At 37.0% G+C, this 14,741-nt stretch overlaps 1 protein-coding gene across 7 annotated transcripts in view; it reads left to right on the top strand.

Annotated features, from left to right (window-relative positions):
- LOC117982699 (protocadherin Fat 3-like) overlaps positions 1-14,741 on the top strand; it is a 31,394-nt gene that overhangs the window by 2,470 nt on the left and 14,183 nt on the right. For 6 of the 7 annotated variants that reach the window (XM_069498907.1, XM_069498908.1, XM_069498911.1 and 3 more), the window contains exons 3-15: positions 63-247; positions 990-1,298; positions 1,687-1,894; positions 2,558-2,728; positions 3,288-3,413; positions 3,515-3,817; positions 4,245-4,412; positions 4,874-4,996; positions 5,463-5,765; positions 6,118-6,291; positions 7,851-7,985; positions 8,705-9,016; positions 12,686-12,865. In XM_069498907.1, the coding sequence (XP_069355008.1) occupies positions 63-247; positions 990-1,298; positions 1,687-1,894; positions 2,558-2,728; positions 3,288-3,413; positions 3,515-3,817; positions 4,245-4,412; positions 4,874-4,996; positions 5,463-5,765; positions 6,118-6,291; positions 7,851-7,985; positions 8,705-9,016; positions 12,686-12,865 (2,697 nt within the window). Of the gene's footprint in view, positions 1-62; positions 248-989; positions 1,299-1,686; positions 1,895-2,557; positions 2,729-3,287; positions 3,431-3,514; positions 3,818-4,244; positions 4,413-4,873; positions 4,997-5,462; positions 5,766-6,117; positions 6,292-7,850; positions 7,986-8,704; positions 9,017-12,685; positions 12,866-14,741 lie in introns of those variants that run through there. The other variant, XM_069498913.1, reaches the window with a different exon arrangement.

Raw genomic sequence — 14,741 nt, forward strand, 5'->3', positions numbered from 1 at the left:
GACATGCTCATTATTTTTAATTAATTATTTTATTAAAATTAAAATCAAAATAAATTTTACAGGTATAGAAGACATAGAATACACAGAGGGGCTAAACAATGGATCCTACGTGACTATATCGCATACGGATTCTAGACTGATTATTTCTACTAACGATGCATTTGAAAACTATGAGGAATACGAAACAGCAATGTCTATGGGAGTTACAATAACTTTTAGATGCACCGGTGGCGGTACAAATCGTTTTGTAAGTGCTTGACCAAGATGGCCAATTTAATACTAATTTCTACAAATTATTATTATTAAAAATAACGTAAAGTTTTAACAAGAAGGATCGCCAATACATCTTAGATATTCACACCCAAATTGCGTTGCAACCGCACCGTAGTCAAGTTGGGCCAGGGTTGGAAAAAAACTTTTTTTAACAAAATATTTAACTTAGAAACATGTAGAAAACTTTTAATAAAAATACATTTAAAACACTTGTTTTCAACATATTTTGTTTACAAAAATGCCAACCCTGCTAGTAGGCCAAAACAAAACTGTACCTATTGAGAAGCGATGCGAGTTGAATTCCTAATTCGAAAAACTGCTCTGCAAATTGCGATGCGATTTCACTCCGCAAGGCGTCATGCTGTCATAGTTCGGATAACCAACCAAACCAAGTCATTCATTCAGGAATCGTGAACAGGGACTAAATATATTTTTTGTTATTGAGGAACTGTTCACGGATTGCAGAAAGCGTATTCCACTTCTGCGTATTACTTAATAATATTAAGTAATGAAGTAACACCGAAAGAATGCGCGGTGCAAGCCGTTTCATAAGTTTTTGCGAAGCGCTGTGTGAGTTCGCAGATTTTGACGATGCAACATTGCATCGCAGCTGTTGTCTCAGCCGTACCATTGTTGACGAGAGGGTTTGCGTTGATGCAATAAAGTGGCGAACAAAAGATGATAACTTTTTACTTTCGTCTTTTTCTATTTCTCAGGTGTTTGAAATACGCATCATTGATACCAACAACAACGACCCACAGTTCAGACCTTCCAATACCTACGAGTTTATCATTGCACCACCAATACCACCAGGCTTTCTGATCACCAATTGTATGGATGATATAATTGTTAGAGACATTGATTTAACGACGCAGGGAATTGACTTTGAAATTTCGGGAAGTTTACTATTTCAAATCACGTACGACAACACATCTACTGTCCCCAAAGAATTCAAAGCAGCTTTGAGAACTACATCGTTCATCAGATCAATACCTGAGCCAATTATTCTCACTGTAACAGCTACGGTAAATTTCTTCTGTTATTTATATTAAACTACTAGATGATGCCCGCGACCTCGTCCGCGTGAACTTAGGTTTTTAAAAATCCCTTGGGAACTCTTTAATTTTCCGGGATCAAAAGTAACCTATATGTCCTTCCCCGGGATGCAAGCTATCTCTATACCAAATTTCATCAAAATCGGTTAAAGCCGTGAAAAGCTAGCAGACAGACAGACAGACGGACAGACAGACAGACAGACAGACAGACAGACGGACGGACGGACAGACAGACAGACAGGCACACTTTCGCATTTATAATATTAGTATGGATATATATTTTATTACCACTAGCTTCTACGACTTTGTATGGAGGACTTTCTTCACAAAAATGTCTCAATTTAGATAATCTTTCTAGGATATAGACAGAACTGGCGACCCAAGAAGGACAGCAACCGCCACTGTGAAAGTTGTAGCTGACACCGAGTTTAACTTCCCTGATGAACCAATTTTCTCTCAATCTTTCTACTTAGCCACTTATACCACGGAAAATGAACTCATTTTACAAGATCCCATTTTTTTGCGTCAAGGCTTTGACGAAGAAGTGGTATTTGCTTTGGAAGGACGTGAGTAAATACGTGTTACAGCGCTAATTTTGGTGTACACAATTTGTAAATTTAACTGAATTGAAAGTACTGTGCTATTTCTCCGGGAATATTATGAAACTGATAGCAGTATTTTTAGATATGTCACTTCAGTTTTGATATTGTCTGCAACAACCTCATTCAAAAAATGCGCGTGATATTATGCTAATCAATTTCACGCACATTTCTTTCTCTACTATGTTACCTATATTTTTATTTTTATTATGAATGATTGCATCGAATTTGGAATCATAATAAAATTATTCACTAAAGTTGAGTTTTAGTTTTTAAACTTTGTCTTTATTAGCGTTTAAATGTTTCACCTAGGTACATGTATTAACTTTGGCTTGTCACGAATAGCAGTATCAAAAAACTCTTTAGAATATAGATCTTTATTTTTATAGCTTATTGGTAATAGTAGTACTAGATATAGATAACGTGGATTCCCATTGTTTAATCTACAAAAAAATGTCTTTATTTTATTGAATGTAATAATGTTTTATAATCATTCTACTTATAACTACTGGTCCTACTACAGGTACAGTAGTTATAGAATTACCTGATGACATAAAATAAAAAAACAAGTATCTATTGCTAGATGTGATAGAATCATTATAATCTGTAATATAAGTATTTTATTTACAGATTATTCGGAGTATTTTGAACTTTCTCCAAATGCAAACGAAGTTACTTTTATAATAAAGGCACCAATACCTGTTGAATTGTACAAAGAGGGTCAAATCTTTCTCGTCGTGAAGGCAGAGCGGACATATACAAGCGGTGCCACTGCTACGGTTGTTGTGCAGTTACCTGAAGGTAAAAATAGTTTCATAAAGCAATAGAGGATAGTCCTCGGAGGATACATTAAAACTTTGGGTCATTTCTTTAGGCTTTTAGGAATAAATGTATCTAAACCTTTTTGAGTTGATTCGTTCTTTAATAAATTGGAAAATTTAAAAAAAATGCCAAATCCTTTGAATTGGAAATGGTTGTATGTTTTCTTACCCTTAATCTTTTCTTGATTTTTTTAAACATTGTTTTTCTTACATATGTTGCTAATTCTAAGTTCTTTCGTACGACTTATCCGTCTAAATTGCATGCTGTAACCGCCTATAATTATAATTGTATTATAAAATTTGGCATCTAGGATGATGTATTTTTTTGTGTACTTCTGTTGGTGGTTCAATAAAATAAAATAAATAAATAAACCCAAAAAGCAGTTTCTACTTTCGTGTCGAATATGTCGTTCTCACACATTATTTTGATCACTTTAGACTGGCTTCCTTCTCTTTTAAATTTTACGCTTAACTATTACGTATCATTAAGCTATCAGTATCAAATTGGAATTTTTATAAAAATAGTTTTAAATTTTCAGCTATTGATTTACAATTCGAGGCAGGGCTATACGAAGGATCTATTGAAGATAATAAATTAAATCTTGGAGGATTAAAACTAAAGCAAGGATACGAAGACACTACTATCACCGTCGATGTTACAAGTGGTAAAAATAACTATAAAGTTAATATTAATTTTACACACATGTATTTTGTAGATGGTATGGGCGCATTTTTTTTAACGTACACAATTTGTTTATTCATTCAGATTATAAATCTTACTTCGAAGCCAGCGCTAATGGGAATACTATTACATTATCCATGAACCCCTTGAGTGGTAGTATCGTAAAAGAAAACAATTTCATTAACCTACAAGTAACTGCCAGTACCACCTCAAATAGTACTGCAACCACTGTAGTTACATTAGAGATAATAAAAGACGATATTACCACCCCAGTCTTTGAAAAAAACCTTTATGCTGGAAGCTATGATCAAGAAACGGGATTGAACCTTGAGCAAATCGTTTTAATACAAGGTTTTGATAATACGGTTACCTTTACATTAGAAGGAGGTAAGTTTCTTAGTAATAATGCAGCGCATACTTATTAAAAAAAATCAATGAATCATTTATTGAAGCGCCTTCTTTAAAGCATACGTAAAAATTCTTGAACCCAAGGGAATTCCAAGAATATGTACATAGAATTTTATCAATAAATACAGTCCATATCCATGCTAGGTAATATTATAAATGTGAAAGTGTGTCTGTTTGTCTGTATACTAGATTTTTACGGCTCAACAGTTTAACCAATTTTGATGAAATTTAGTACAGAGTTAGCTTACATCCCGGGGAAGGACAAAGGACTTTTTATCACGGAAAATCAAAGATATCCCACGAGATTTTTAAAAACCTAGTTAATTATAAATCCGTTATTTGGGACCTCTAAAAAGGCTGCACACACACACTGTTCCACAGACTGTTGACTCTGTCACTGTTTCAGAGCATTCTACCCTCTTTGATAAGAAAGAAGATGGGCCCCACATCACGCTATCTTTGTCGTCCATACCGTCGGAACTCTTCACAGAGCGGAACATATTAGTTTCCGTACGTGCCACAAAGCCCAGAACCGTGGGAGCTAACACTGTAGTACAGGTTTCATTACCTAAAGGTAATAAAAGTCATGATAACAATATTACAATGGCAACAACATTATTATTATCAAATAGATTATCAAACATTTTCTCAGTCGGGGTATGGAGTCATACAATTGATATTTATATTACGTGCACTTGTCTAACTGAATTTTACCTGATATACCTAGTTTAATTTGGGTATTAATAAAACTATTATAAATAAAATATCCACATCAATTCAAAAAACAACACGGTTATTTGAACTACGCTGTCTTAGTAATAAAATACATAACAATCAGAAAATAAATACTGTCTAATTTAGAATATCTATTATTAAATAAACAGGAACTCATTTTAGTTTTTCTGTTTCTTCGAAAAATGTAGTGTGAATTTAGGTTATTTAAGTTTTGTGCAGAATTTATAGGTTTTTCACTCTGATTAAGTACCTACTAACTTTTCATAATTACGTTTTGTTTTGCAATAACACTTATTACAGCTAGAGAATTGAGATTTGAGAAGTTCATGTACAAAGGAAACTTTGAAGAGAATATTATTACCCTCGAAACGATTGTTTTGAACGTGGGCTACGAATCGGACGTTATCTTCAGCCTCACGGGAGGTAAGACGAAGTCAAACATGATTATAACTTTCCTATTATACAGGGCAGTATTTAACTGCACACTAATCAATCCCTGTATTATCGAACTAAATATTGTGTCCTATCAAAAATACTCATTGTGCACAAAAAATTACCACAATAAAAGAAATCAAACTCAGCATTCTAAGTTAGCATCAAAGTATCTAATGCTGTCCGCCGTCTAGTGTATAATTAATTATCTATAGTCCGTACAAAATGAATTTTAACTCTATGGGTCAACTATTGAGTCAAAAGTACGATTCACTTTGAAAATAAGGACTAAGTAAAATCCATAAATCGTTCTTTTGACATGAAATTTGACACAAAAAGTTAAAATGCCCCGTGAGTAGTTTTTCACGCGTTATACGATATAAAGTTAGATTAACAAATTGATGAAATTGTCATAGGTTTTATATTTATATCACTAATAATTTCATGATTATTGTAGATCACGCGGATTATTTCAATTTAAACGTTACAAAGAACAAAATATCACTTGGAGTGAAGAGACAGCTACCAGAAAATGTTTTAGAGAATAGTTTCTTTGTATTGTTTCTAAGTGCATCTGGTACCAACACGGTAACTGCCTCAACGACCATCTTGCTGGAGACAATAAAACAAGATACCGTTACGCCTGTATTTTCGAAGTATATTTATGAAGGCACTTATATAAACAGTACTTACATCGATTTTGAAACTATAAGTTTAATACAGGGTTACGATGATGCAGTTACTTTTGATTTAGATGGAGGTAAGTAGTAGTATAACAATTTCTCACATTTGTATTACTATTTGATAAAATATTATGAATTTTTGATTTTTTTCTTTGTTTCTCAATAAAGTGAATATAAGTAGATAAATAATGCATAACAACCTACCTTTATTACATATTTGTTACGCCAAAAGTGGTGTATTGTTGTTTTAAACGCATGAAAATGTAGTAAAAAAAAATAACTAACGTACAATGTGATTTAACTTAATAATTATAATTAATAACATAATATGTTATCTACAAAACAGTTTTAGTTTATCAATTCAATTTAAAATTATAAAATATAGTACCTATATTTTGATTTCAATTATGGATACCTAACAATTTTCAGAAAATGCAAAGTATTTCTCGATAAATTCTGCTGAAAATCAAGTCATGCTGACACTAAAATCTTCCATACCAGAAGATCTGATATTTAAAGAAAAGGTTTTGCTATTCAGTGTGAGGGCCGAGAAACCTAGGACTGTCGGAGCAAATGCCGCTATTTCACTCAGTTTCCCACAAGGTAGTGATGGGGTGGTAAAATATAACTTCATATCGACCATTTTAATTCCTTAGCATATCAAGTCTATTTTTTTATATTTATCATGCATTGCCAGACACTTAGTATCATGGCAACCCCCTGCCAGACACCCTTAAAGTTTAAAAGTTTAAGGGTGTCTGGCAGGGAGTTGCCACGACATTAAGTTTCTGGCAATGCATGACGTGATTTCTAATAGGTACTATTCTGAAATATATACAAAAATTAGACTTTATACCTGCGTTGACGTAAGACTATTTTACACCTTTATTACCTGTTATCTTCCAAATCCACCATGATCCAAACAAACGATCCTCCCAGTGTTGGGGACAATACACAAAAAAGCTTTCAGCTTTTATAAAAAAACGAAGGTCTGGCATGCGCTGGCTCTCTCTCTCTCTCTATAGGAGCTGTTGGCTGTAACATATTTTATAAAGCATAGTAGAAATATTTTTCTTATTTTCCCTATCCCTTACTTATGTAAGCTTTTGCCAGAAGTAGGTAGCTGCGGCAAAAACCAATAAAGCTTGCTTCAATTAAAATACCTTATGAAATTAGCTACGCCTCAAACTGAGATAGTTTGGATCGGTCCGGGCGTCACTTTAGGTATGCTGATCGCTATTATTGTACCTTCTATCCCGTCTAAGCCTGACTGACGTTGATGTAGGGAGTCCAGTGCGTATCATTGCAGGGTTTCAGGGTTTCATCTATGCATTAGCATTTTAATCCCTTAAACCCTTGACGACCTCCCTGGCGCAGTGGTAAGCGCTGTGGTCTTATTAGTGGGGGGTCCCGGGTTCGATTCCTGGCAGGGGTTTGGAATTTTATAATTTCTAAATTTCTGGTCTGTGCTGGTGGGAGGTTTCGGCCGTGGTTAATTACCACCCTACCGGCAAAGCCGTGCCGCCAAGCGATTTAGCGTTCCGGTACGATGCCGTGTAGAAACCAAAGGAGTATGGGTTTAATAAAAACTGACATACCCCTTCCAGGTTAGCCCGCTACCATCTTAGACTGCGTCATCACTTACCACTAGGTGAGATTGCATTCAAGGGCTAACTTGTGTCTGAATTTAAAAAAAACTGGTGCGACAGATAAAATATTATAGATGCCAATATTTTTGAATTTTCCAGTATATTACAAAAACTAAAATGATGCACGCGTCTTCGTCCGCGTGGATTTAGGCTTTTTTTTAATTTTTCGGGATAAAAAGTAACCTTTGTCCGTCCCGGGAATGTAAGATAACTCTGTACCAAAGTTCATGAAAATCGGTTGAACGGTTGGGTCGTGAAAAGCAAGCAGAAGCAGCGTGAAAAGAAATGCGAAAATGTCTGTCTGTCTGTCTATACGCTAGCTTTTCACGGCCCAACAGTTTGACCGATTTTGATGAATTTTGGTACAGAGTTAGCTTACATCCCGGGAAAAACATATAGGCTATTTTTATACCGGAAAATTAAAAAGTTCTTACGGGATTTTTAAAAACCACGCGGACGAAGTCGCGGGCTTCATCTAGTTATGCATAAATATCTATTTTTATAAAATTACAGATTTAACCGAACCTGTAAATTTGAGATTTTCCCAAAATACCTATCGTGGTATATTAAAAGATGGCAAATTGACCGTCGACAACATTGTTCTGGAGTCAGGATTTACAACAGAAACTGAATTTTTGCTAAGTGGAGGTAAGATAATATTATAACATGTAATTCCTATTCCTTATCTCAGAAGTTCAGTAATAAAAAAATATCTCATTATTGTTTTTTTAATTTGATAAATTGATTTTGGTAAATGATACATCATTAGATTCGTTTTGATGGCGCGAGTGCCAAAAAAGTGGATTTAATGTGTAAAATTGTGTGGACTGAAAAATTTGCAGTGCAAACCACAGTCGGGGTATTTCTAGAAACCTTTTTAAGTTACTTGTTTATATGTGTGTTTTATGTGTATGTACCTAAATCTAAGTTAAATAAAATTAAGTTATTAAGTTCCTTCCAAAAAAAGTAACAGTAGAAATCCTAATTTGTTATTGGATAAGTTCGGTAACCAACCGAAATCGCATCATATATTTTATGTGCAGGAACCTTGATGATAGGCACTAACAAAGGAATGTTTACTTTTCCCAGTTTAATAACACGTCTAGCAACTAAATTACTCTATGTACCTAAAACCTTTTTCATTTTACTGTTAATCATTTGCCGTGGCGTGTGGAAGTCCCTACAAGACACCTATGTCCAACAGTGGACGTCTATCGGTTGATGATGATGATATGATGATGATGTTCATTATTTCATTTTTTATAATCTGAGAAAAAATGTAGTATTCATGTAGAAAATAGTTGTTTCAAATAATAGTTCGATGTTGAGAATACCTACTTACAATAATATAATTTATTATTTTTCAGATTCTGTTGAAAATTTTGCGATCTCAAATAGCAATAATGTGATTTCAATAGAATTATCAGACTCTGTGTCATTGGAAGATCTTAAAAACAATGAATACATAGTCCTTGAAATAGAAGCGACAAGGGAAAGAGCTGTACCAGTAATATCTACATTGATAGTTGATATACCAGCTGATACTCCAGTTATTATACCAGTATTTGAGAAAGCTTTTTATACTGGAACTTATACGAAAGACAGTGGACTAGAATTCACAGAAGTAATCGCTTTACAATTAGGATTCGATGAAACAGTGACCTTTGAATTAGACGGAGGTAGGCCTGCTTTTATTAGGGTTCCGTACCTCAAAAAAAATCCCTTATATGAGCACTTCGTTATCTGTCTGTTTGTCCGTCTGTCCATCGTGTCTGTCACGGATACTTCCCGTGGACCTAGAATCAAGAAATTTGGTAAGTAGGTAGGTCTTAAGCACAAGTAATGGAATAAATCCAAAAACCGTAAATTTGTGGTTACATTACAAAAAATGTGATCATGAACAAATAATTTGTATTTTCAATTAGTAAGATACTATACCAAGTAGGATATTTTTTTATTTTTTTTATTTATTTATTTATTCACAACTTAAAACTATCCTTACAGGCTAACCTAATGCGATAGCTAAGTAAACTTAAATTATTTATATCTACTTATTACCTATTACATACTTTTTACTATTTACAACTAACTGACTAAAACTTACATAACCCTACTTTATTTAAAAACTTAACAAAAATGTTGTGGCCCTTATGAACTCGCCCAGTGAGCAGCTGAACAGGTCGATGTGTTCAGCGACCGAGTTGAGCGTGCAAGTCGCGCGCGTGAGCGGCGCCCGCTGCAGCAGGCAAGTGCGAGCGCGCGGTTGCGCCAGCAGTGGAGGCCTGCGTCTGCGTGACCCACTGTCGTTCGGCACGCAAAAGCGTAACTCCTGCAGAACAGCAGGGTTATGCACCTTCCCTCTTAGCACCTTAAATATGTATGCAGCCAGGGATACTTCTTTTCTTAATTCCAGTCTACTGTATCCCACCATGCCCATGACAAACAGAGTGGGATACAGCAACGGGTATCCCGGATACACTCCGTACAACTTTAGGTAGGTACATAAACCTTAAAAATTTATTTTGAATGCGTTCCAGCATCACTTTGTACTTAGCTTCACCCGGTGACCATATGGATGCGTTGCATTCCAGATGGCTTTTCACCAGGGCTTCATACAAAGCACGCAACGCCCTGATGTTACTGAACGCATTCGCTTGTCTTAGGACAAAACCCAAATTCCGATACGCTCTCTTACATGTATCGGCTACATGTTTCCGGAAATTTAGGTCGGCGCTGAACTGAATCCCTAGGTCCCTAACCTCCGTGACCCGCCGCAGCGTCTGCCCCTCCAGCTGGTACTGATGGTGGCGCGGGGCGCGCGCGCGGCTGAACGTTATCACAGAACACTTGGAGACATTAAAATGAAGCTTGTTCTCCTGGCTCCACTTGCTAACTGCATCTATGTCTCTCTGTAGTCTATCGTGATCCGAGATCTCTCCTACTTACATGACTAATTTCAGGTCGTCAGCAAACAACAGGCACGTCGACTCAGTTACCACCTCCGGTAAGTCGTTTACCATTAAGATAAATTGGAGGGGCCCTAAGTTGCTACCTTGACTGACGCCTGATCTCGTATAGTAGGGCTCCGACCAGTGTCCACCACAGTCGACGTACTGACGTCTGTCCCGCAGGTAGCTGGCGAAGAAAGCGAGCGTTTTGGGCGTGCAGCCCACGCGGGCGAGCTTCGCGAGTAGGACGTCGTTGTCGACCGTGTCGAACGCCTTCCTAAAATCAAAATAGGCTAAGTCTACCTGCACTCCGGCATCCACCGCTGGTACCAATCGCGTCATAAGATGCAGCAAGTTGCCAGTCGTTCCCCGCCCGGGGCGGAATCCGTGCTGCGCGTCTGACAACTGAGCACTCACCTGTTCGTATAGACTGTTGTGTACCGCCGACTCGAACACCTTCGCTGGAGTGCACAGGACTGCTACGGGCCTGTAGTCGCTGGGCTCAGAACCTCCCCTGCCTTTCGGAACCGGTACTACTCGAGTGAGCTTCCAACGATCGGGAAACTTTGCGGTCGCGATACAGGTGTTGAATACATGCAGCAACGGTTCCACTAGCACCTTGCGGCAATCCTTAAAGATAAACGGCGGTATTCCATCCGGCCCAACCGAGCGTTTCGGCGGCAGTCGCGCGAGCGCTCGCACCACCGCGTCCGGCGATAAGTTGCCCAGCTCCACGCGCGCCGCGCCCGCGCCTCCCGCCGCGTCCGCCGCCGCCACGCTCAGCTTGGCCGGCTCTGAATTGTATACAGAATGAAAGAACGAAGCGAATTCATCAGCGCACTCTCGGTCTGGTAAAATTCACCCATTCTTCACTAGTTTATTTTGGTTTATATTACCTTTTTTAGACCTCATGTAGCTCCAAAACGCTTGCGGATCCTTTGCCAAGTGGCTCTGCATGCGATCTCGGTAGGTATCGTGCGCGATCGCCGTCTCCGACTTCACTCTCACCCTGATCTGCGCGAACGCCGCATAGTCGCTTTGCGACTTACTTTTTTTATATTTTTTATGTAATATGTATTTTTTCTTTATATCTATTATCAGTTGGGAGCTGTACCAAACCGGGTATATATATCTTGTTTTTCTAGGGAGCTGTTTTTTTAAGGGTACACATGCATCAAAAATATTTGTGATTTTAGCGTAGAAAAGGTTCACCACAGTTTCAGGGTCACTAAGATTGTAAATTTCAGTCCAGTCTTCTATTGCTATTAAATTATATAATTGGTGGAAGTCGGCCTTGTTGAAGTTCCATCGTCTAAAATATGTCGGGCCGGTTAGATCGACAAGATCGGAGAGCGTATCGGAGGCGGGCGAGGCGGGCGAGATGCACGAGGCGGGCGAGGCGCACGAGGCCCCGAGGGGCACGGCCACGGCTAGCGACGGGTGGTACCCGTCCACCGGCTCCAGCGCCTCGTACGCCATGCGTACCGTCACGGCCCCCCGGCCGCTCAACACTAGGTCCAGCTGTCTATCGTTGCATTTCGGTACCTCATTATACTGAGCGAGTTCAGAGAAAGCCACAAAATACTCGTAATAGTTACAGACCTGAATATTGCTAGAAAATAAGTTGAAATCACCTAATATAATTACATTATTCTTATACCTAATACATATATTATCTTCTAATAACTTAAACATAATCGTATATTCATTTTCGTCGAAGTGAGGAGGAATATACACCACACAACAAGTGAAGAGAAATCTATTGTTCGTGTTATACACTGCAGCACACACTAGCTCGAACTTATATTTATTTACGTCAATGTGATCGGGCGTCGGTACGCGGCGCAGTTCGAACCGCGGTGTGGCCACTAAAAGCGCGCCGCCCTGCTTGCGTCCGTCCGCTCGATCACATCGCAATATGGGGTAGCCAGGTAAGGTTATTTCTGCGTCGTTCATTGACTCGTTGCATCCGGTTTCTGTTATTGCAAACAAATCAGCTCCAGATGCTTCCAGTAATGTTAAAAAATTTGATGTTTTTGTACGTAGACCTCTTACATTTTGATATAGTATATTTACATTATTTACATTATTACTAGACAGTCTAAGTTTGAGGTTTTCTGGCTGGGCCACCAAACCATCATCCAACCATCATCATAATATTATGAAAGGGCTTTACCTGTACATTCTAAAACAGATTTTTTTTATGCATAGTAGTTTTTGATTAATTATCGTGCAAAATATCGAAAAATACGATTGTAGTACGGAACCCTCTCGGTGCGCGAGTCTGACTCGCACTTGACCGGATTTTGTTATTAAATTTCATAAAAAAATATATGTATAAAATTTAGTTTACGTGTTTTTATTTATTTTTATAAATTTTGGATTTTTTCGTTGTTATAGATAATGCACAGTGGTTTTCTGTATTACAAGATGGAAATTCAGTCTGTTTAATTTCTAACGTCAAAAATCCATTACCAGAGGAGGTCTTTTTAGAAAACCAGCACTTGCTATTTACCATTATGGCCCAAAAACCAGACACTATTGGTGGACGAGCAGCGATATCTATCGCATTAATAAAAGGTATTTTCTTCACTTTATGTAGGAACAAAATGGCAGCGTGATTTATGTAGTGTGTGCTTGAACACAGGTGCACTCACTATTCCCTCACTCCGATAGACCGAGAGAGATCAGCAATAGAACCAACAGATACGATACAACAACGGCTACGTGTCTGTACAAGCGCTTACACCCAAGTGTACATCATTCATAGTTAACGAACTCAAACTCAAATCATTTATTCCGATTGGGTATTATTGTAATGCACATTCTGATTGTTACTTGCTGAATTTGCAATACAATAGTGGTGTAAGTAATGCGTAAGCTTAAAACTAAAGCTACGAGGGTTCCCAACGCGTCCAAGTCTGAGAAGAATGCACAACAAACTCAGCCGAGTATTCTATTCTTCCTTTATCACCACTTTACACAATAACTGATACTTATTAGAACTACCTATCAAAACTGTTTGGCAACTCATTCCGAGGCTTTCTTATCATTTAAATAATATTTTACATTGTAATAGGATTTTCGTGTACCTATCGGATACAATAGGTATGATAACAGGTAAAGAAGAGACTACTACTACTACATTGCGTCTTCTTCTTCCATACCTTATCCCTAAGAAGTCTAAGAAGATTAAATTCATGACTGCCACCATTAAAACGTACCTACTAGAACAAAAAAATGTTCGCGGTCTTTCACAAATATTATTATTTAGGTTGCTTATATTGTGTGGTTTTCGTTCTCAATCTATACACGCTTAAATTTTAATGATTGTTTTCCCGAAGCGAAATGTTTTTGTCGTGGTATTACAATCGATTTAGAAATATACAAAAATATTAGAGTCAAAAATGTCAAATTTTACAATCGAGAAAAACAAAAATCGAATGAGACCTCGAAGCAATAGTGGTACCAGCGTGCGTGCAGGCTAGTTTATGCCGTATCACTACGCGCGAGAGCTTATCTTGCTCTAAACTTGTTCACTTTATTGACAGCGTGGTTCGAATGAATGTACCTACCTACTATTCACGTTACGTCTAGGGAGTTACTATTGTTTCTCACACTTTCGAGTTGTCGATATTTTTTTTAATTATTTCAAAACAAAAACATTTTTATTTTTTAGTTTAACTCAAGATTTCGATAGTACTACTGAGGGCAAATCGTTCTGCCGCGGGAAGATAACCACTAAAACTTCACCGTGTATATATAATTAGTTTAATTAGTGTAATTGGCTTTATGGCCGTTCTAATTAAATAATAAATAAATAAATAATAATCATAAAATAATAATAATAATTAGTAACTAGTTAATTCAATTCAGTTCAAATTTCTTTATTGCGAATATGGGTAAAAAGTGGAGATGTTACAAAAACAAAAAAGTACAGCCAAATTCTGCCTATTAGCATGCAGTATACCTAACAAATAAATAAAATTAAATTAAAATTATTAATACCTACCTATCTTATACTATAACTTATACATAACTATTGTAGTATATATAATATATTATATTATAACTTTTTTATCAATTTACAGGTTCTGAATCGATACCAGTGTGTCGTTTGATAAGGTCTATATAATGGGAAGCTCAAAGGTGGCGTTATTTCTCACGAAACCATTAGATTGACAGGTTTTACTGGTGCACACATCAAATATCACTGGAGGTAATTAGATTATTATATTATAGAGTTATTTCATAAATTACTTACAATCTTGTATAAATATAATAAACTTTTTATACATTTTTCAGAACTTGCGACCTCATTTGAAGCAAACGTAGCCAACGGTTACGTCACAGTAGACGTAGCGTTTTTCAGCAGTCTTTTCCTGAAAATCTATCTTATATAGCGCTTACTTTACAAGCAGGCAGCGCCAATGCAGTTCTAATTATTGATGTGACG

This window comes from Maniola hyperantus, chromosome 5, assembly GCF_902806685.2.
Source record: "Maniola hyperantus chromosome 5, iAphHyp1.2, whole genome shotgun sequence".
NCBI lineage: Eukaryota > Metazoa > Arthropoda > Insecta > Lepidoptera > Nymphalidae > Maniola > Maniola hyperantus.